Genomic DNA, 21,901 nt, shown 5'->3' on the forward strand with positions numbered 1-21,901 from the left:
ATACCGTTCGAACGTATCTACAGATCGTTTAATCTCGAAAATATTGCTTACGCGATGAATTCAATTTTCTTAATTTTACCCGATGTTTGACGATAGCGTGAAGATGAGGTATGTACACGTAGTTTGAAGTAGATGATTAGTATCGCCATCGACGATGTACTCCGTAACAAAAGTTTTAAGTTCTTATCTTCCACAGTCGTTATCGTGAACGTGCGTGACGTGAATTCCAAATGCAAACTTTAGGAAGTTGCACGTTCATTGGATAGGTGGGGCGGAGCAAGAGAGTTCTTCTCATCCAAATAATCGATCAGGGGAAAAATCTAGGCGGGTTGCTTTTTATGTCTCCCAAAGGGACGCGTAGGGTGGATAGAATGCCGGTTCACGCTAATTTTCCAGTAACTCCGTTGAATTACTTCTATGCATTCATTCGATTGGTTTATTTTATACAAAATAAACATTATGACTTATCGTTTCGTATATTCAATGGTGTCTAAACAATTATCAATTAAAATCCCTTCAAATTTGATGCATGATTTTTGGTCAATATTTTGTTCCACTTCGAAGGAGTGTATTTTATGATCAGACTGCGGATCTTTATGCGATTTATATTTTTATTAATAGAAATAATGAAATACTTTGTAGAGGGTTATCTCAACCCCTAAATATAATAATTCGTTTCTTATATTTTAACGTATTAAGCGCGTTCTGTAGTTATATGAACATTAAAATTTCCCATAAATGCATAAATATCCGCAGTCTACTTAGGATGATTTAAAAGTCGAACATGTATTTAAATCAAAACTATGAAATAAAAGAGCTCGGAAGATAAAGGAATTTAGACATATTTTGATAAACGTTAACACGATAGTTGATTATGGCGAACAGATTTGATTACTTTTACTGTATTTTGATTCGATCAATATTTTAGAATTTTGTATAGTTTAAGAACACGTTTAGGTGTATCTTGCAAGAGTATTGTTGATGTCCTCACAGTTGCGAGTTGTCGGAATTCGGGGACAATCCGTGAATCATTGAATAATCGTGTTCATTAGCCCGCCTAGTAACCGATAATTGACTATACAGTAATACACTGACAACGAAGTAAAGCTGATTATCGCTACGGACTCGTAACTCTCGCGCAACATAATATTTCGTTGGTCCGTGGCAGAAGCGGATTGAAGATTGATTCAAGCTGACGCGATTAGGGGAATATATATATATTGTGTGAGCCGTGATCACGTTAACGCTGAATTACGCCGATCCGAGAAAAGCTGCTTTCAACGAGTCTAGCGCGCGTCGAGGACGGAAACGATGTTCACCTGAACAAACTCGTTCCTCGTTAGCGAGAGAGCTCATTAAGGCTTTCATGTTCCTGCGGTCACGTTTTATGCCTAGCGTAGCAATATGAATTTAAAAGAAAAAAAGGAAAGAAAGGGACAAAGGAGGGGAGAAAAGCGTAAAATTTTCGTCGCGCAAAATGCGCGTTAAGATGCAGTCATCGATGCGCGGAGGGAGAAGGGGGGGAGGTATTTTTGTATCCACTTTTCATTCAACATGTCGTACATTCTTGTTACGCAAACTATCGAGTCGCGTCAACTTTCGATCGTGTAGGAAATAGCAGGTGCATCGTGTACCTTTTTTTTTTGTCGAGCCATTTTTCAGCATCGTTTCCTTCTTTTTTTTTTTGTTTTCATTTGTTGGCCCCCACAAAGTTCGTGGAGCCGATTTATTTAGCAAATAGGAAATATAACAACACCTATTTACCAACAATGTTCCTTAGAATGATTACAAAATTATCCCCCTTTAGATCATTCATTTAATGAATTACCATTGATTATTAAAATAATAAAAATGAAAAATATTTAATTTAAAATTTATTAATATGGCAGATAAGTGCAATGCATTTAAGATTCTTAAATAAAAATTATATTTTTTATTAATAATTTCACATTGAATAATATTTTCTCTTCAAGATACAAGTTCACCATTTTCTAATAATTGAAATTTATTTTATAATATTACAGTAATTATAATAATTATAATTATTTAATTTACATTATTAATTATATAAAATATAGTTAATAATTTTATAAATTTATTAAAACATCATACAATTGAAATTGTATGAACAATTTTAATAATTATTGCATTTTCATCTTTAGAAACATTATATTTTATTGATGAAATATGAAATCCTATTTTTTTTACGATTAAATCTATTGGTCTTCAATGATATTGAAGATATGAATGTCCTGAATTTAAAAATTTTAATTTTGATTCTAATATAATAAATTAGATTTATTTCGTTTATTAGATGTAGATAATCGATTAATTATTCCATTTAATGTTCCTATTCGATTATTAACTACATCTTTAGATGTAATTCATTCTTGAACAGTACCTTCTTCAGGAATAAAAATAGAAAACTAATTAATGAAGAGGTAAATTACTAAGAGGTAAAGTTGAACGTGGTCGCCAGATGACCAAATTACGTGCAGTTAAATCATTTGTAGGGTCTCGTACTATTAATATTTGAAAAATGAAAGATGCGTCCTAGACTGTCCGATAATAAACGATGTTTGGAATTCCAAACACCATTCCTATTCGGTACTCGGTTGAAATCAGCCTACCCGCATGAACGCGTTCGCGATACGTCGGTGCCTCGCGGACGGCGACAATAAAAAAGGGATAAAATTTTCGCGCTCACGTCGCGAACGCGAACGACGCGAAATATCGGGTGTTGTGACACAGGGATTGTACTGTATGACGCTCTGCTAATTGCGCCAGGGTGTTGTACGAGAGACAGCTTTTTATGCCGGGACTGGTAATGACATCCGCCCCGCGCAGCTGACCCTCCATTATTTCTCTCTGGTGCTGCTTTCCTATCGAACGAAATCCCCCCCTTTTCCAAGAGCGGAGAGCACCGCCGCGTATTTATCTTGCCTACCGAATTTCGAGTTTCGCGCGTCAAAGCTCCCGGCCATTCACGTCGTTTCGTCATAAATGCCGGTTTTCCATGCTCGGCAATAATTCCGTCAAACCCTTGGTCGAATATAATGAATCTCGAGACGAGAACACCGCGCAACGAGTTATGGTGTTGTTTGTCACGCGCGATTTATTCACGGAGATTTGTTTACGTACAACTTCGACCACTCGTTGTTGGAGTACACCCTATTGTGTCGGGGGGAAAGAAGGGGCGTTTGCGTCTCTGGATAATTTGGGCCGACGAATTCAATATGTCGTTGAAAATAATTAATGAACGACTTGAAAAATGATTTAAATCAAAGTTGCTATTGAAAAGAACGTGGAATCTATTTTTAAGCGCGTGGTTGAGGTTTGTACTGTGCGTCCGCGAGAACTTGACCATCCTCACTCTCGTCATTTCGTCCAATAAGACCTTGGACTCGCCAAGCTCTAGACTAAAGTGGGGAACCAACCAGACTCGCATTCCTTTCGCTAGCCATCTTCTCGCAAACGCACAGTACGCACGGAGCGATGTTTCACTCGAGTCGATAGATATATCGCGTGGATGTTCATCGAGGGAAGTAAAAAAAAATGTCAAGCGTCGAGGATTTATCGTCCAAAATAAGACGAAGAGGCACTTCTCCGGGATCTAATAAGAGCCAGCTTAGCCGTGAAATTTTATTGTATTACGAAAAAGCTTCCAGTGCTGATGGGGTGGTTTCGTCGTGCCATACGTTACTGCCACGCATGAATGCTCGTTGAACGCACGTGTGGGTGGTGCGTAATATAGGACAGTGGTATACACAACCACTGGATACCCATGTCGTAGAGAGCGAATGACGAGGGGTGGACGGATGAGCGAAATAATGGTTTTTTGGGGGGGTTGCGTTGGACGCTGAAATATGTAACTTGGCGTCGACCACGCATTACCGAGAATGAGATTTTGTATTAAAGGGTAATGCGAAATTGTCATTTAAATTCTCGTTAGAGGGCTCGTTGTGAATATTAATTTCAAACATTCGCTCATTTGTACGTGCCCCATTTTCGTAAAAATTCTACGAACGTTTTTGTGGAACGAGCCTCTCGATTCCTTGTTTTGCCTATACTAATGGACTTGTGTTTTAACGCAACTGCATCGCGATGATATTTCGCGTTCTCAAAATACAGTTTCGATTCTGTACTATTTACATCACGCGTTAATGTATTTCACAAATGTTGATACATACATATAAAAATACAATTCATCGATCCATAAGATCTTGTAAAGATTCAAAACTACGAGACACGAATTTAATTCTCCAGAAAAAATAGTAAAACAAATATAAAAATAGATGCAATACGCTGTAAATGATGTAAAGCCGTAATATGAAATTAACCGAAGATAACGTCTTGTTCTCGTGCAGATCTTCCATCGTCTTGCGCGAGAACGTGCAAAAATCCCTGGAAAATGCACGGTTATGAATCACAATAAATCGTTCCAACGTTGTCTGTTACCTGTACCGCTTTCTTGGCGTTTTTGATCACAACACCGTGACAAAGTCTCTCGATCGTTCGACCAGCGAGACCGTTCAAAGGCGATCGAACGGTGGTGGACCGTTTCATTACAGTTTTGTTCGGATCGAAGTAGCTGGGTACGTATTCGGTCGTTTCCGAGGCGATCACCAGCTTTCTGTGATCGAGGTTCCTCGTTAACGAGATCAAACGTTTCGCGCACAGGTCAACGATAGCCTCCTCGAGTATCAGTACCTGTGAATTTCTTTGGTACTGGAAAGAGGAACGGGCTTTACTCAACTGATGAAGAATTACGTTCCCCGCGGGGGGGACGGAATACCTGAGGTTTTGTCACGATTTTCTGGATCCAATCGGGCAGCGAGATCGTCGCGGTCTTGCTGAAAATCCTTTTGCTTAAGTATTTGCCATCTTTAATTTCTCGATGCACCGTGTCTTCCGATAGGACGTGAGAAGAGTACGGATTCGGGTACCGTCTGAAGAACGCTTTGCACACGGTGAGCCAACAGTACGGAAGGATCGTTATCTCCGCGCTCTCCTTCATTTACTGAAACTTGGAAAATTTCCGTCGACGTTAGAATCACTTTTACCCGTTCGGATACCGGGGTCTCAAATAGTTTTACGCGGCTGGGGGAAATCTACGCAAATACGGTCACGGGACGCGAAGTCGCAAACTTCGCCCTTCCGCAGCTTTATTCCAATCCGGTGCTATTCATACGAATCTATTGAGTTACTGACTCGTTCATTTACACTCCCCTTGCTCAGCCCCTTTCTTTCGTCCTCCCTTATTCTTGCAATTCATTAGTGAATCGTTAGGTGCTTCATCAACAATGGGAGGTCTCCTCATTAACGTAACTTCAATGATAATAACGCTTCCATGATTTTAAATACCCGTATCGTTCCGTTTGCCGCGGACAATGATCATGACTTTGTTCATAGAATTATCCACGTACGTGGAATCTTCTACTCGTTGTATGGCAGTGTCTTACTTTCCAACGTAAGGATCCATTCTTTCAGAGATTTAACCCCCTACTCCCTTAACTATGATTGTTTCCAGATTAAAATTAAGGATAGAAATTGTTCGATTGCCTCAATTATTACGATATCTAAGTATACAGGAAATTAGACAAATTTAGTGACACGGATGCAACTGAGAACTTTGGTCATACAAAACTATATTTGTTTTGTTGAAATTGTTATGCACAGTATTATGCACCTTTTGAGTAATAGTTTCGGTAATAAACTGCATAAATGCAATCGATTCTGTATACCGTGATTTCTAGACATTGAAACAAGCATTCCCGAAAATAATGATCATACGAATAACCTGAAATTATTTATTCCGCGGCAGCTGTGGTAGCTTCACTAATGTTAACATTTATGGTCCGCACGTTTCGCGGCTCATTCAATTACAAATCGTTCGTAATTATTGATTATCTCCTAATTTTACCTTCAATTCAGCATTATTTGTATGCACATCTCGTACAGGTTCGTTTACGTCGATTCATTTTGACACGAGCTTTTCCACGTTCGTGATTTTCTTTTGTTCAAAGGAAAGGGGGATCGCCGCACAGTACGCTAGATTCCATTCATAGAACGACAATCATTGACTGATTACAGTAAGAATTTCACGTAAGAAAATATTCGATAAATAATTAATACATTTATATAGCACACAGTTGTTTACAACTTAATCTATTAGAATGACAAATTAACAATAGTAAAATTGCTGTAAAAGAATTCCTAAGAAAATTCAGAAATGTAAAAGGAGAAGATTCTATTTTTGAAATAACTTCTTTCCTCGATATTATAATAATTCAAAGATATACAATGTTTTGGCCAAGTTTTGGTCCCCACAATTTTTCAGTTTTTTTCGATGGTCTGACAAACAAATATTTCCTATTGAAGTTAATCAGGATTTAACCGACAAGAAATTGCAATTGTTTAATAATTTTTAAACGAAACCAGGTATGTATTTTTAACTTCATAGTATCGGAGGCGACGTCGAAACGAATTCAACGACCTGATAAACGATAAATTTTCCTTTTGTTTTGTGTTTTAAGTTCTGAAATTGAATAAATGAGCATTCGTAATGTTTACGTTCATTTGTTTACGTCTAAGTGCGAAGTCTTGGTGCTATGTATCGCCGAATAATTTCAAATATTGTGGCAATCGATTCATTGCAATTTTTCTTTCAATGTCATCTGAAAGTCATTGTGTCGAATTTGTTTCGACGTTGCCTAGAATACTATAAAATTAAAAATACCTAATTTCATTTAAAAATATAATAATTTTATTTTTAAATTTAAGCAACTGTAGTTTCTTGTCGGTTAAATACTGATTAACTTCTATAAAAAAATATTTTTTTGGTGCTCTATCGAAAGGGGCTGAAAAGTCGTGGGGATTAATTCGTGCTTCACCCTGTACATATATATTTTCTTTCTGAATAAAATTGCAAAACAATAAAGCTGATTAAAGATTTATTAGATAATGTTCGTGTTCGACCAGTCTCGTCCTTCGGAAATTATAAATCAAGCATCTTCGTCGTGCTACGAATGAATTCTATTGTGCACCGTCTGTACAATCGTTCCTCCGTCTTCTGTTTCTCGTTCGCGTAAATTTCGCGGAGCCGCAACATTCGAAGCATCCCCGTTACCGTCGTTGTCGAACTCGAGGACGTGCAAATTCTGTCCCCCGCGGGATTGTTTCGCGTTAAGCCGAATATCTTGGCGCGGGTTCGGTGCAGCGCGATAGCAGAAGCGATTGCATCGCTGCAGATCCGTGAGAAAGCCGTAACAATTACCAGCGTCGCAGAGAAGAAGAGGCCGGGGACTCCCGGTTTCGTCGACGGTGTCTAAGCCGCGTTCATTACTGTACCGACAATCAAGCTGCTCCATGGTCAAGAGGGCGGGAAAGGAGTGACGAGGGGGCGACCGGGGTCAGTGAAGGGAGTTAGGGGTGGTTTAAGCGAGTGTAGCCACGGCGGTCAGGCTTGTAATCTGACGGCGGTGGGTCGTTCGGTTGGTCGGGGTAAAACGGTCCATTAAGACCAGGTAGCAGTTAGTGGGCATGCTATAGGAAGCAGCCAGCTTACTAATGCCAGGCCTGTGGAATCCCCGTAAGGGCCGTTACCAGGGTCAGTACCGAAGGGTGGTCTTCGCCTACGCCAAAGTTGGATTTTGTTACGTCACGTCCAGTTTCCTTTGTTTGTCCAAACGATGATACATCGCCATCGAGCTATCTCCTCTGTTCAGTTCTCATCACGATCAAACGTCGTTCAAAAGTCTACGTCCAGTTAGTCCATAATGATTTATACTAATTGTAAGTATCTATCATTGACGAACTGCCTTTCTTCTTGCAATCAAATCGGGATCATCAGATTATATGTTTGAAGCTTCTTAAATGGGGTTTTAACCCTTTCGAACCTGGATTTTCAGAGTAGTTTCTAGTTGGATTTCATTAACTCATCATTTTTTTGTAATTTTTTGTAAATTGTAAATGTACAATATAAGATATATTGAGAAAGGTTATTTTGCAATGAGTATATAGTATTAATGACTAAAAGATCTTGCAAGCTTAAGAGACATTTAACAATAGTAGGGATGATTTCGTTGCAAGTATACCTAACGCAGATTCATGCAAGAAACAAAGCAGTACTGTATTAGGCCTTTTAAACATTTCGTCTACCGTGCAAGGAGAACCAGAAAGGGTTCTTTATCACACCCCCTCTTCGAGAAGTTGCGCTCAGGCTGCAGTAGAAGGGAGGCCGTGTGGCCCTCAGGAGCTTTTTCATATTTGAATTTTAACGCTAGGTTCTTCATTTGAGAGCTTTACTCTTGACAGTCGCTGTTACGAGTAAACTCTCTAGTGGATGCAGCATTTCGAGTAAGGGTTCTTTCACATGGACACGCAGGAATCGAACATACAAGTGTCGAGACAACTGCTGCCATGGAGGTTCTCCTTTTCTCCCCTGTGTGAAAGAGTTGTTACTCTCCATAGAGTCCTCGTAGAGTAAAACTTTCGAGTGAACATCTAGCATTAACCTAGTTTGGTTTAGCATTATAAGCAAAACTCATTCAACGCTTTAATCGTAAATTAATATCTGGACTGAAGTTTCTTAGACTATGGGTCACTAATTCTAACGAGGTTATCATACAAATTTGAACAACTATATTTTGTGTTGTTTTAAAATACTAGATCATTTTATTTGTAGATGAAATATATATTTGTAGTGTAATTATTGTTACAAATTGGGTTAGTTTGTACGTGAAGAATAATTTAATTCCACGATTTTTCTTATAGTATGTGTACAAAGAATTTTTCAATATTCATTTCTACTTTCATTGTTTCTTTTCTGAGAAAAATATGTAGTCCATCTTGCCTACCACGATTTATATTTTTTTGTAAAGAACCGGACAAAATTTGGTATCAAATTCTGGTTAGGTTGCGATGTAAATAGGAAATGCATAACAAAGTTGAAAGGAAAGAATCTTCAATTTCCATTGCCTTAGAATAGTCTAACAACGGGTATTAAAAATAGTTAAACTTTACACGCGTGCAATTACGAAACTATTACTGTTTTGTGCATTATCGAGCCACTGTGGAAAGCGGTGAACCTTCTCCTTTAAAATGGTTTTTGGTTTATGTCGATCCGACTTTTCGTTTTCGAGATATCGCAATTTATGTAAAGGGGTAATTTTTTTTAATTTGAGTATCTCTGTCTCTGTCTGACGCGTCGCGTTGGGCCTCTCTCTCGCACGTGAGTTGAGACAGTCGCGTGACGCGGAAGTCGTAATATTTCCAAGAATTTACTACGCACTGTTTACTATTTGCACACGTGGCCATTGAACTCGCGACGTCTCAATGAAAAGTAAACAAACCCTTAGAACCCTTACACCTCCGAAACTAACCATACGATTGTCTTGAAACAAAAATCATAATATCTCCGGAACTAATTACGCTATCGATTTAAATGAACACTCGTTTTAAAGGGCATTTCATCCTCTATTGATTCTATTACTTATTATTATTAATGCTGTCTTCTATTTTTATTTTGGCGTTACATACCTAAAGAGGTTTCAGCAATTTCTATTGATTATACGACCGGTGCACGACAAAACTAGATTATAAATTGCTCATTTAATGAATTTAAATTTGTATACAGAATGTTTGCGTAATTACTAGCCAGCATTTGTTCGTAAATAATTCTTTTCTTCGGAATTAACTACGGTATCGACTTGAAATAAAATTTGTTTTTAAAGGCGTTTTATCTTCTATCCAATGAAAGCTAAAAAATATCGACGTAGTTTGTAAATTTTCTCTATAAACTTAAAGTACTAAGTATGCACATTTAGAGTAAAATTATTGAATATTTATGTACAGATTTTTAAAATGAATTTTTAATGAAGATTATGCGACATGAAAGAGAAAGGTATCTTACAGTCAGTAGGTTCAGTGTTAATGGGCTCAAAGTAGAGTAAATTATGTGCAGAGATTTGGGGATACCCGTATTAGGAAGCAGTGGGGCTTAGATATCGTCACGGAAACGGACTCCCTAACATCGAATTATCGCCGGTCGCTTTTATGCGCAACCCTTACGCGTGTACGTCAGAAAAGTTAGCTTCGGTGTAACTTGAACGCACGCCGGACATCAAGTTGACGATGTTATCGGTATGTGTACGCTTGAACAAATTACCGTATGCGTACGTACTGGCTGCACGGATATCCGAGCCGCTCGCGTACGTGGGAAGGGTAACCAGAAGTTACTGATGCGAAGGGAAGAACACCCCTTAAACGTGCGCCGGCCTCCGGTTGGGGTGGCTTTGCCTTCACGAACCAAAGTTTGATTACTGTTTTCACTGCGGTACCACGATAGAAGTGCAATACGTACCGTACTAACAAACCCGATACATTCTCGCGTCGTTACTTCGCCGACCTTAGGATTCCCGTGGCTCTTCGTAAACTGGCTATTCGATTCGGAGCAACAGTTTCCAACAAAATTCTATTCATCGATAAACCTAATCTTGTATCGTACTCCTTCGGAACCGTAGTTTTTCTTTCAAATTACTTCGAATTTCTCGTTACGAATTCAACGACTAGCAACCCTTTTTAACACTTTCGGAGACAATGGTGGCAAATGGTAACGAGTGATTAATTTTTTATTTTTTTGAAACAAATTCCTGTTAATGTTTGTTCAGGAAAAAGTTGTATCGTCTGTATCGTCTTCGCTGTATCGTCTAAATACAGAATAACCAGAAAATATTTTTGATTTGTTAGAGATATTCAAACTTAAGGAAATGTGGGAAGCGATCCAATTTAGATAACCTTCTACAATTTTTGTATATGTAAATGGAGACTCGTGCGACATTTGATGTCGTTAGGCGGACGACGACCTTAATGTAGCGACGTTAAAAAGACACGGATACACTGCCTTCGGTTCTCGTCGCTTGTAATCTCATCTGCTTCCTTTACTTCTTTTGACGTATTTTATGCGCTCCGAGAGGACATCATAGGGGCCGTTAAATTGTCGCAGAAATTTAATAACGTTACGACGTTAACTTTAGACTTAGAACAGAATGTTTCTCTTTGATGTTGGTTATAGCAACGTCTATAATAACATTTATGGCTTATGGCAGACGGTAATGTCGATATAACGTGACGAAGTTAGTTCCACGTCGTTCCATATTACGGTAAACCATGCTAATATTAATCATATTGACGAATTATGCTTCAACGCCTTTTTGGTCGGCGAAGCTTGTGGAAAGAGTCGTTTCCGCTCGAGACTCGACGATCATTCAATTTTCCTTTGGTTTCCTTTCGAACATCGCCTTGGTTTGTATCCAAACCAACGACGTAATTAATTCGAGACGCTCGTGACCGTCGAGAGAACTTCCCAGGCCAAGTTCCGAGATGGAAAAGGATATTTCCCGATTGGGCTGGAGAGAAACTTTGATTTGACTTGTACGCGATCGCTTTCGCGTGAGACTGCGGTTTACCATTTGCACCAGGCCGTTTCATCACCGAACGAGTAGCAACGGCGAAATTGATGAAATTAGAAATCTTGTCTGCGGTTGGGATCGATTAGTATAATGTAAAACTCTGTGGAATTTAATTTAACATCCAGTGAATATAAAAAGTACTGCATTCTTCTTTAAAATGAAACTCTGATTTCAATTGAGAGGGCTGGAGGTTCAAGTGACAAACCTCAATCTACCCCAACAATTATTAAAGAGTTTATTTCCGCGGGTGTCGGGGGTGTAGCCACACGTAGGTCAAAGTTAATAACACTGGCTTCGCAAACGCGCGACGTCTTAGCCAGACTCGGGTCTAAAATAGACTGGGGGTCTTTCTTCTCACGTCCCCTGAATATATACAATTTCTTACCCTAATAGCAAAGGTAGAGAAAAAGAGACAGGACAGAAAGACGGAAAAACGAAACTGGAAAATCCTCAGTGTAGGAAAAGTTTAGCGAAAGAGAGTCATAAAAGTCAAGAGGCTCGCCGGGCCCGGATCAGGGTGGTCCGAGGCCCAGGCGAAACCTTGAGGAAAAACAGACGCCTCGCGCGGCTCTGGTCGCCAAGTGTTTAACAGGACGACCAGGCTCGCACGAGACCCTGGGAAAATGGAAAAATAGAAAGCTTAAAACTATCCTTACATTCCATTCCCATTCATACTCTGGCAAGGGCGTAGTGGCTATACAATGGCCGCTACACAATGTAATTTTTTAATTTCTACAAAAAAGTATGAGGTACTTATGAGTTCTTCTTTACTCTGGTTCTTCAGTTGTTACTAATAAATCGGCTTTCATAGAGTTCCGTACGTTTGATGTTGACTTCCTAGAAATCTTGAATAATCGATTTTCCTAAAGTTTTAACTATCATTAATTACGTTCTTCCAAGTTCTTCTCGTTTCTCAGTTCTTTCCTGCTAAACTGACTTTCTCAGAGTTCCGCATAGTTAATTTCCTTAGAATTACGTAGAATTAACTTCTTTGACGTCCTGAACGATTGATTTTCTTAGAGTTCTAATTATCGTTAATTACATTTTTAACAAGTTCACTCGGTTTTCAATTCTTATCCGCGAGGTTAACTTTCTCAAAGTTCCATGCGCATCCTCACAATTTTATGGAGTTAATTTTCTCGAAATTTTGAGCAATTAATTTCCCTGGAGTTCCGTGCCCGCTTTCTTAGCCAGTTCTACGGAATTGGTTTCCTTCGATTGCTTTACGGTTGATTTCCTCTCAATTCTGTATTATTGTCTTCAACTTCTTTACAGCCGATTTTCTCAAATTTCCATAGAATCGTTTTCGAGTGGGGGTTTCGCAGCGATTCGGCGCCGTTCGATTCAATCGCGTCTATTTGTTGTTGGCATGGTCTAAGGTTTGAACTTTGGGTCCTTCCACCTTCCTGGTTGTCGCCTCCAACATCGGATTTCGCGACGTTCCCCGGGAGAAGTTTGCGCGATTGTGAGCGCAGAGGCCAAGAGAGGACGACACGGGGGAATAATACGCGAGCGTTCCAGAATCCGGAGTTTCGCACGAAGGGAACAATGGACAAGATTAATGGGAAATGGCGCGAGCGGAGAGGCAGTTCCGAGGATCCTAACACAAGCATAACGAGAGGTTGGTCTTGCATAATCTGTCTTGCGGTATTGCTGGGAGCATCGCGACGCGGGATTATTGGAACATTTATGGAGAGAATTTGATATTACGGGATGATCCTCCAAATCACATTGAAAATCCTCTTCGTTACCAGCCATATTTCATTCGCACAATAACAGTTTTTGAGTTCAGCAACGCTGGAACTACGTACGAAACAACTTATTCGATGTTCGCGAGTGTAATCCCTACGTTAATGCTCGAATTCATGCTGCACATTATGCGAAGTGTATGTTTTTATCGCACGTTTTTCTATTTTCGTGGGGTATTAATAAATAAATGAATAATTCCGGAGGTGTAGCTTATTAGACTATTGACGATTTGCTGTTTTCACTCAAACTATGAATGGGCTTGTCTTAGATTAAACTAGATTAATGCCCTACATTAATGCTCGAATTTATGCTGCATATTATGCGAAGTGTATGTTTTTCTATTTACGTGGGGTATTAATAAATAAATAAATGAATAATTCCGGAGGAGTGTAGCTTATTAGACTACTGACGACCTGCTATTTTCACTCAAACTATGAATGGGCTCGTCCTAGATTAAACTAGATTTACAACTTGCAACCGAATTAACCGAACTGGATTAGAACTGCAACTGATTGATGTACTCCGACTTCGACTGATATGATCTAAACGCGAATGCATTGCCTCCCTTCGTATCGAATATCGGGTTGCCTTTTGAATTTTGATTCGATGTTGTTCGATTTTACGTCTTAGTTTCGGTAACATTACGATTCGTTCATGTCACGAAACGGGTGGCAACATTCCTGACTATTCTATTCGACGCCTACCAGAAAGAAATTACAAGACCTTTCTGTTTTCATAACCTGTCCCTCCTATTTCCTCCCTTAGTTTTCGCCCAAGTCCGTCGTTTCTTGTTGCGCTTTTCGTTCAGGCCTGAAATGTACTATCGAAAAAATGTTCTGATTCCCCATTTACTTTCCTCCGCGTTCGCGAGGATCCCAGAAATAGATCGCGTGAAATTGACGTTCGTTTTATCCGCATGGTTGGAAGCCTCTTGTCGATATTCGACGGCGGCTCTCTCCGAATGCAATCCACCTCGCGCAAATCGAGAATTCTAATAGTTGGGCCATATAATTTCTCGACGATCAGTCGAACGCTTTTCGCCTCGGTTCTTCATCGAGCCTTTCCGTTCTACGATCTAGATAGATCCCGTCGACAAATTGATTCGCGAAAAAGAGAAGGCGTAACAGAAACGAAAAGACGTCTGCGCCGGTTGCGATTCCATCCGCCTGGCGTCGGTTTATTCGAGAATATATTCGGTAGGACGACGATGCGCCGATAGCGTGGTTCCTGCACTTACGACAGACCAGAGAATAGGATATTGAAAAATCCCCGCCTTACATTGACATGCCTCTGCTTTACCTTCCCATCTCGTTCTTTCGTTCCCAGTCCACGAAGACCACCAGCCGGGGATGAATGCGCGCAAGGGTGCCACGAATGGTAGCAGGTGCGCCCTTGTGAATTTATCGCACCGAAGGAGCTCGACTTATGAGCCCTGCTTGCGATTCGAATTGCCCGAAAAAGTTCACCCCTTGGTCAATGATCGATATCGAAACATTCTTTTCTTCATCAAGGACGATCGAATCCTTCGACGTCCTTCCAATTCTTCGTGGAAGATACTCGGGCTCTGAAAGACTTAAGGGGCCTTTCTACCTTGTGGGATTTTAAAAACCGATTTTTTTTTTATGTTTTCTTTTAGTATGTAGTCTCGAAAATATATCTACCAAATATTAAATTCAAATTCGGAAAACTAACGAAGTTATAGCCTGCTGAATACATTTTTCGGCATTGCGTATGTGATAACAGAAAAACTATTCATGATATCAGCATCAAATTTATACAGTATCTTTAGAACTAGTCTCCCTATAGCATGAACTAGGATAATTGCGATATCTGCAATACTTTTTCTTTTATTAACAAAAAAGCAGCCGAATATATGAAAATATTCAGTATTTTTCGTAAAATAGCTGCCATTTTGCCATTTTTTGTTCTTTTGAAAAGATCCTAGTTCGTGCTATAACCACACTCATCTATATTAAGAATATCGTTGGTTTTTGGATTTCGGATAACTTGTTCGCAAGATATCACATACACAGTCGGACGCCGTTCCTAAAAACTGTTGTTTGTTGATCAACAAAAACAGCGTAATCAATAGATATTATGCGTTGCAAAAATTCGTAAATATAACTAAATATATAATAACTGTATCTACAAAATACGGAATTAATCGCTCTTTAATAGCCCGCAAAAAAAATCACAAAGAAACATGTATTTTTCGTGCCTACAAGGTAGAATGTCCCATTAAGAGGGTATTCTGTAAAACGCGTATTTTTTGGTCTGTTTTGATAATCTTTTTGCAAAGTTCATTCTCGTCTCTCAAGCGTTAAAAAAAACGGTTCTGGGATATTGTACTGTACGTCCGCGGGAAGTTGGCTGGTGAAAGGAATGCGAGTCTGATTGGTTCCTCACTCCAGTTTAGAGTTTCACGCTATTGTGGGGATGCCATCTTCTAGCCATCTTTTCAATAATACTTCGTTCGATAAAATATATATAAAAATGCAGAAGAAGTTTTCAAGTTTCAAAATTATACTATGTTTATTAAAAAATGAATACAAACAGGTCGAAGATTAAAATAATCGAAACACAGTGATTGTACTCGACTGAGAAACTATTTGCCCGAGTAATGGTAACTGTAAATAAATAGAACACTAAAGTAAGTGTTTCACGTTGATTTAGAGTAATAAAATCCCCAACAGTGAATATTCCATAGAACGTATTATCTCATTGGGGATGAAAGGGTTAGGGGGTTCCGGAAAAAAGACTCGGTGCAAGTTTACGGTGCGATGCCACGCCGTTCTCGGCCATAACGCGATATATTCTTGGCGCAAGAAGCGTTCTCTGGATATTGGCACGGTCAAAGAAGGGAGGAAGCAAAAGGTGAGACGTTGGAAACATTTGAAATCAGTGCGTTCCCCGAGGACACCTCGTAAATCGTGCGCCCCGTTGTTGGCGCCTTTCCACGTGCATCCCTCTCTTTCCCCTCGCAACTGCACCTTTCACAGTTTTCCTCGAGTCGGTCCCTCTCTGTCCGTTTTACGCACGAAATCCGGGGAAAATCCTCGAAAGAATCGCGTTATCGCTAACCCGTGAAACAGAAGTCGTAACAGGAGGGGCAGAGACTTTTAGAATGCTCCGAGTATTTTTACACCGTTCGGAGTATTGCGATTTTTATTTTTTCCCGCCGTTTCCGCTGCGAGTAGATTTTCACAACGGAGTTTGATATACGACGATCGTTTCTCGCGGAGTTATCGACGACGATAAAAGGGGACAACGACGCTGATCATTTTTCCAGTTCTTTGCCCCCTTCGCTCTTTGCGACTATTCACGATCGAAGGGATACATTCTTGGTCGCTGGACATTTGTTTCTCCTTATGAAACTTTTATCTTCGCGAGTCGAGAGTCTGCAGTCGGAGTTGCCATGTAAATGAGGAAAAGAACAGGTCTGGAAATATCATTTCCTGTCTTACTCGTTGAAAATGGATCGCAATCGCGTCAACCCAGTGTTCATATTTAATTTTTCCGATCATTTGTGACCATCTTCAAAGTTATCGATATTGAATAAGTAAATTCACAAATCCCTGAGAAAATGGGAAGTGTTATATCACTCGTACAATAGTAGATAAATCAAGAATTATCATTGTCTTGTCTATAAGAAAAGAAACATAGTTCTCCACGCGTTGAATCGTGTACTACACGGAGGTGGTACTGTATTTTCCTATTTATTTATTTTCGAAAAACATTTCATCTTGAAATTCTCATTAATAAATCACTATTTGTGACACTTGATTTTTTCAATGTGAATTATTATTATTATACTCAGCAGCAGATCCTAAAAGAAAGGCGACAAGTGCGATCTATAACGCATTAAAAATCGTGTTCTATTTCCGATTTACACCAAAAATAAATGTTCGCGCGTTTTCCAAATGATACATGCTTAGATATTTTCGCTTCCTCCTCGTGCTCGACGCTTCCAACAACTTTCGTTTGTTAACTTCAATTCCGTCTCGATGAATGGCAGCGAGAATCCGTAGCACGCGGGCTTTCGTATTTATTTTCGCTCTAATATTTTGATACCGCGACAGCAAAGAATCACGAGAAAGCTTTTCTAGAACCTCGTGTCGTTGGCGAGAATGCTCGTTCCGTTTGTCCCTTCGTGTTTCAGCTTTTTCATCACCCCGACGCGTGGTTGATATATTTGTTTTTTTTCCTACGCAAAGTGGTACGTCGCAATATTTGAAAAAGATATCCGGTGCATCGAAAATAAAAGGCGTCGGTTCCACCGCGAACGTGCGCGTTTTTTTCTCGCGACGCGTTTTCGTCGCCGGTCGTGCGTGTGCGCGAGTAATTTCGGCGGCTGCTGTGCATCTGCTCTTTTACAAATATTGATCGTGAAAAAATAGTCAGTGTCTCTGGTATCGAAAGACAGTTTCAACAGAGTCGGAATCGAATTTTTCATCGGGAGCCGCGAGTAATCTGGGTCGCGCCGTGTATCGTTGTTACTATAGAACAGTGTCCATTGTTCGATACAAATTCAAGTTCTTCCTCGGCGTTGTGGAAAACGCAAGCAGCCGGGGGAGTTATTGAAAAGAAGTTCAATATCTGCCCTCTTTCAACGGAGAATTGCATATCCCTACAGGGTTGAACGAACTGGCCTCGATAGAAGATTAACCCCTTTTTTTTTTAATACACATCGCGCTGCCCACGTAAAAATACCAGTCTCGCGGGCTGGCTCGTCAGCTGTCAATAATTATAACTTCCCTATTCTTTCAGACTTCCTCTATACAACGTGTGTATTTTTTGTTTCAGCGACACGATGTCGGAAACGACGCGTAAAAAAAAAAGTTAAGCTCTAATATCGACGGTTCCGTAGTGTTTTGATGGTATTATGTAGGAGGTGTACACAAGTTTTATTTTTTCCGGACGTTCTCGAGTCGTCTCATTATTTTGTAATATCTAGTTTCACTCTCCCTTGAAATAGGATTCAATTTCTATTTTTGAAACACGTCTTTCGTATATATTAATTTGGCATTTTATTTTGTATATATTAATTAGAGAAATAGAATGAAACACTATTTTTTGTTTGAGACCTTATTCTCAGGATAATCGAATACAATTACTCTAACGCGTCTGATCATTAACCACTCTTTCTACTTAAACTGATATTCGCATTTTATTACACGCATGGTTAAAATTGTTTAATGTTATTTATTTGAAGCAATGCTCGGTAATAATTACGAACAAAAATTAAACAACTCGCTCTTTTGGAATTTATTTAATAATAAACGATGGGAGTAAAATTTGCTATTTGTTATTACTATTGGCGGAACCAGATGGAAAAGTAATTTACTGATACTTACAGTTCTTACTAAGAAATTATTGATCATTATCAATTAGAGAAACTCGTTTAGACGCAAATTTTGATTGCATCGAGCTTTCCATGATCGTGCAATTTAGTTTATAATTCACTTATATCGCATGCATAATCAGTGTTGTTGTCACCGAAGTCAAAACGAATGAGAAATGCCAGACGATGTCGATTCCGTTAATCGACTGCAAGCACTTCGCTCCGGCTGGGATCATTTCCGCTAGAAACGTTCCGCAAATTGAGTTCGCCACGGTCCGGCGAATTAATGTCTAATAGTCTGTTCCGAGGATGGAATTAATTACTTCTACTTCAAGCCGCTGATATTGAATGCATGAATTAACGTTCTAAAGTAATGTCTACGCGCTGTTACGTTTCTTGAATTACACGGTGAAACGGGGCCAAATCTTTGTCATTTATTCGTTTTACTACGATCTATGCAACGATTAGATATAAAAGGCTATTTAACTTAGAGTCTCGTGATTATCTTTACAAGCCCACTGACCCAATATTACGAGAAATAAAATATTTATACGTTGATTGCAAGATCTTCTGATCAACTGTGAACGTTGTAGACGACTTTAGATTACTACTGTAAAGCAAGCAAAAAAGAAACTGTAAGAATGATGATGGACGCAATGGTCTAATTAGAGACATGTGCATTACAAACTTTCCAGAATTTTTTCACGTATTCCATTAACTTTTTTACCAAGTCGTTACGCACACATAGCGGTGTAGCAAACGGTGCAAAGTTTTGGGACGGCTACATTTTAACTTTGAATTGGTGGGAGAAAGTTGAGATGAATTGTAAGTTATGTATATGGAGCATAAGTATGTTTTCAAAAGGGGAAACAGAAAAACAACGCAGAAATTGCAAAAAATTTTCCTGATTTATTAAAAAATAATACCTGCAAATGGTGAAATAAAATAATCTGATTTTTCGAAGCATTGTATGAAATACAAAGTTGTTTTCAATCTCTGTTACGTTCAGAGTATATTATTCGCTTGCTTTAGAACTTCAGAATTCTTGTTAATCATTCTCGTGAATGGAATAATATAAATCAATTTTAGTAACTAGTACAGTTAACATTGTATATCCACTTCGGTACAGATGGTTTAATCCATCGAAAAGTAGAAAGTTGAAGTTTTAAGATGGTTTCCGTTTCATTAAATTTTGTTGAATCTTAGCAAAGTTATGGCAGTTTGAAGATCGAGCAAATATTAAAATAGTTTCGTCTGCCCTTTCGAGGCAAATACCACCCCACTGCGCGTCGCCAAGTAATCCGTAAAGAGGCTGAACCTTCCAGAAGCATAAACAGTTATAATTCACGATGCTTCAGAGTTTTTAAAGTGCTGTTATATCAATTAACCGCGACTGAACACATAGATTCGATTTCGAAATGAAGTTACGAATATTAACGGTTTTGGTTTACGTACGCATTATTGCTTAAATTGAAATCCAAAGGAAACCTCCGTGCACGATCTCTCCCATGACATTTGGTCGAGCGACCTGGGACGGGTTAACCGCGACTGAACACGCAGGATCGTTTACGAATTCAGCGAATCCTCGAGGAATCGGTTTCGAAAATTGGGACTGTTCCAGCTGTCCAATTCGAATACACCAACATAGTATCACTTGTAAATCCTGATGGCCAAGCGTATCGATTCTATCTATTATTAACCCTGCTCAGGATTTTGAGCAATCTTCAAAAAATCAGTTTCTGACATTGATTAACTAGACTGTGGATTTAATTCTCAAACAACTAGAGAATGTACTTAATATGTAAAGTATAAGAAATATGTAAGATATGAGTTATTGTATTTAGGGGTTGAGTCTACAGAGCTCCCATTTCATTAGCCTTTTGGTGTACAACAACGAGTCTGACTCGTCACAAGTTCCTACTGTCAAGTTTCACGAGGCTTCTCACTCGTCATCAAGTCTTGCATATTAAAATCAACACAGTTTCAGATTCATGTTGTAAAAAATCTATTCTTTCTCTTGGCCATCCCTTGTACGAACAAATTTAAACAAAATTAAATAGTATAGTTTTACAAATTATTTGAAATTAAATCGTACGTTAAGGGGTTTAATTCTATTAATAAAAATATGAATTTGAATAAAGATCCGCAGTCTAATAATGATTCATAAGATGAACATTTGAATGAGCAGAAAAGCATCGTCTTTCACGCCTCGCTCCAAGGGGGATCCCTTCATTTGGGAGGGAGTAGAAATGTTCAACTTACAAATCACGTGTATCTCATCATGATGTCTCACTATTTTAAAATTGTTATATTTATTGAACATTTGTTGAATCAGTTTCGAAAAAGTGGTCGTATCCGGGAAAGCTCATAATGTTCGAGCATTTAAGAAATGTTATCCGCAGTAGCCGCGACTAAATATGATCGCCTAGGAATTGGTCGAATCCTGGAGGATTCGGTTTCGAAAATGGGACGATTCGGGACGTCTGGCTCGAAAGTGGCTATATCTCCGTGTCAGGAGCCGGAGTCAGGGATGTCGGGTGACATTGACCGCGGTAGCAACCCCCGTGGAGGGTCGACGAGGATTTCGCTAACGCGTGGAAACGGCGCTTGCGCTCGGGACGTTCTCGTGCAGCCGGGTTCGCGAAGAAAGGGGGCGACGGGGTAAAACACAGTACGACCTCGGACGGCCAAGGGGTAACGACACATCCGCAAAAGACACCTCGTCTTCCTCGGTTGCGAACCAGTTCCCGCGGATAGTTGATTGCGTTCGCGGTTGCCCGAGATTTTCGAGTTACGAGTGCGTGTACGTATCGCGAGTGCTTGTGCCTCCAGTATCTCGCTGTATTCGTCTCGTTTCACGGGCGTGATATTTTCGTTATTTCACGGGAACCACCTCTCCCCGTATCGTGCCATTCCGCTGGATACACCTAGCTCTTCGGGAAATATCGTTGTTTCCTTTTTTCTTTTGTTTGTTTGTTTTTTTTTTTGGTGGGTGGCCAAGTGTGTTTGCGAGGAACGGATTCAGCGATTCTCGGTGGAGTTGCATGGCTTTATTATGAAATATATCATGTAAGTACGACTGCTTTGGATAGCGTTCTCGCGGAACAGCGAGTACAATCGTGGCTCGTGTTTACTAGATCTTGATTTCGTGTTGCTATCCGTGCCGGCACCTCGTGGCTCTGACATTCGAGGCGCTTCCGGCGAGTCCGTTTAAAGACGCAGCTATATTTCACTTGAAAAGCGTGGAACGTTGGTGTTGATCGTTGGATACGATCACCGTTGCGAGTACTTGATAAATAATGCACGAGTTCGTGACAACAACCGGCGAATTTGTTATTGA

At 39.6% G+C, this 21,901-nt stretch overlaps 1 protein-coding gene across 1 annotated transcript in view; it reads left to right on the top strand.

The window, feature by feature from the left end:
- Nucleotides 1-21,901, top strand: part of LOC122400373 (dystrophin-like) — a 702,582-nt gene that overhangs the window by 39,948 nt on the left and 640,733 nt on the right. The window contains exon 37 of the mRNA XM_043401810.1: nucleotides 4,592-4,606. Coding sequence (XP_043257745.1) covers nucleotides 4,592-4,606 — 15 coding nt within the window. The remainder of the gene's footprint in view (nucleotides 1-4,591; nucleotides 4,607-21,901) is intronic.

Source organism: Colletes gigas, unplaced genomic scaffold, assembly GCF_013123115.1.
Source record: "Colletes gigas isolate AHSC1104 unplaced genomic scaffold, ASM1312311v1 Colletes_gigas_Sc00017, whole genome shotgun sequence".
NCBI classification, from domain to species: domain Eukaryota; kingdom Metazoa; phylum Arthropoda; class Insecta; order Hymenoptera; family Colletidae; genus Colletes; species Colletes gigas.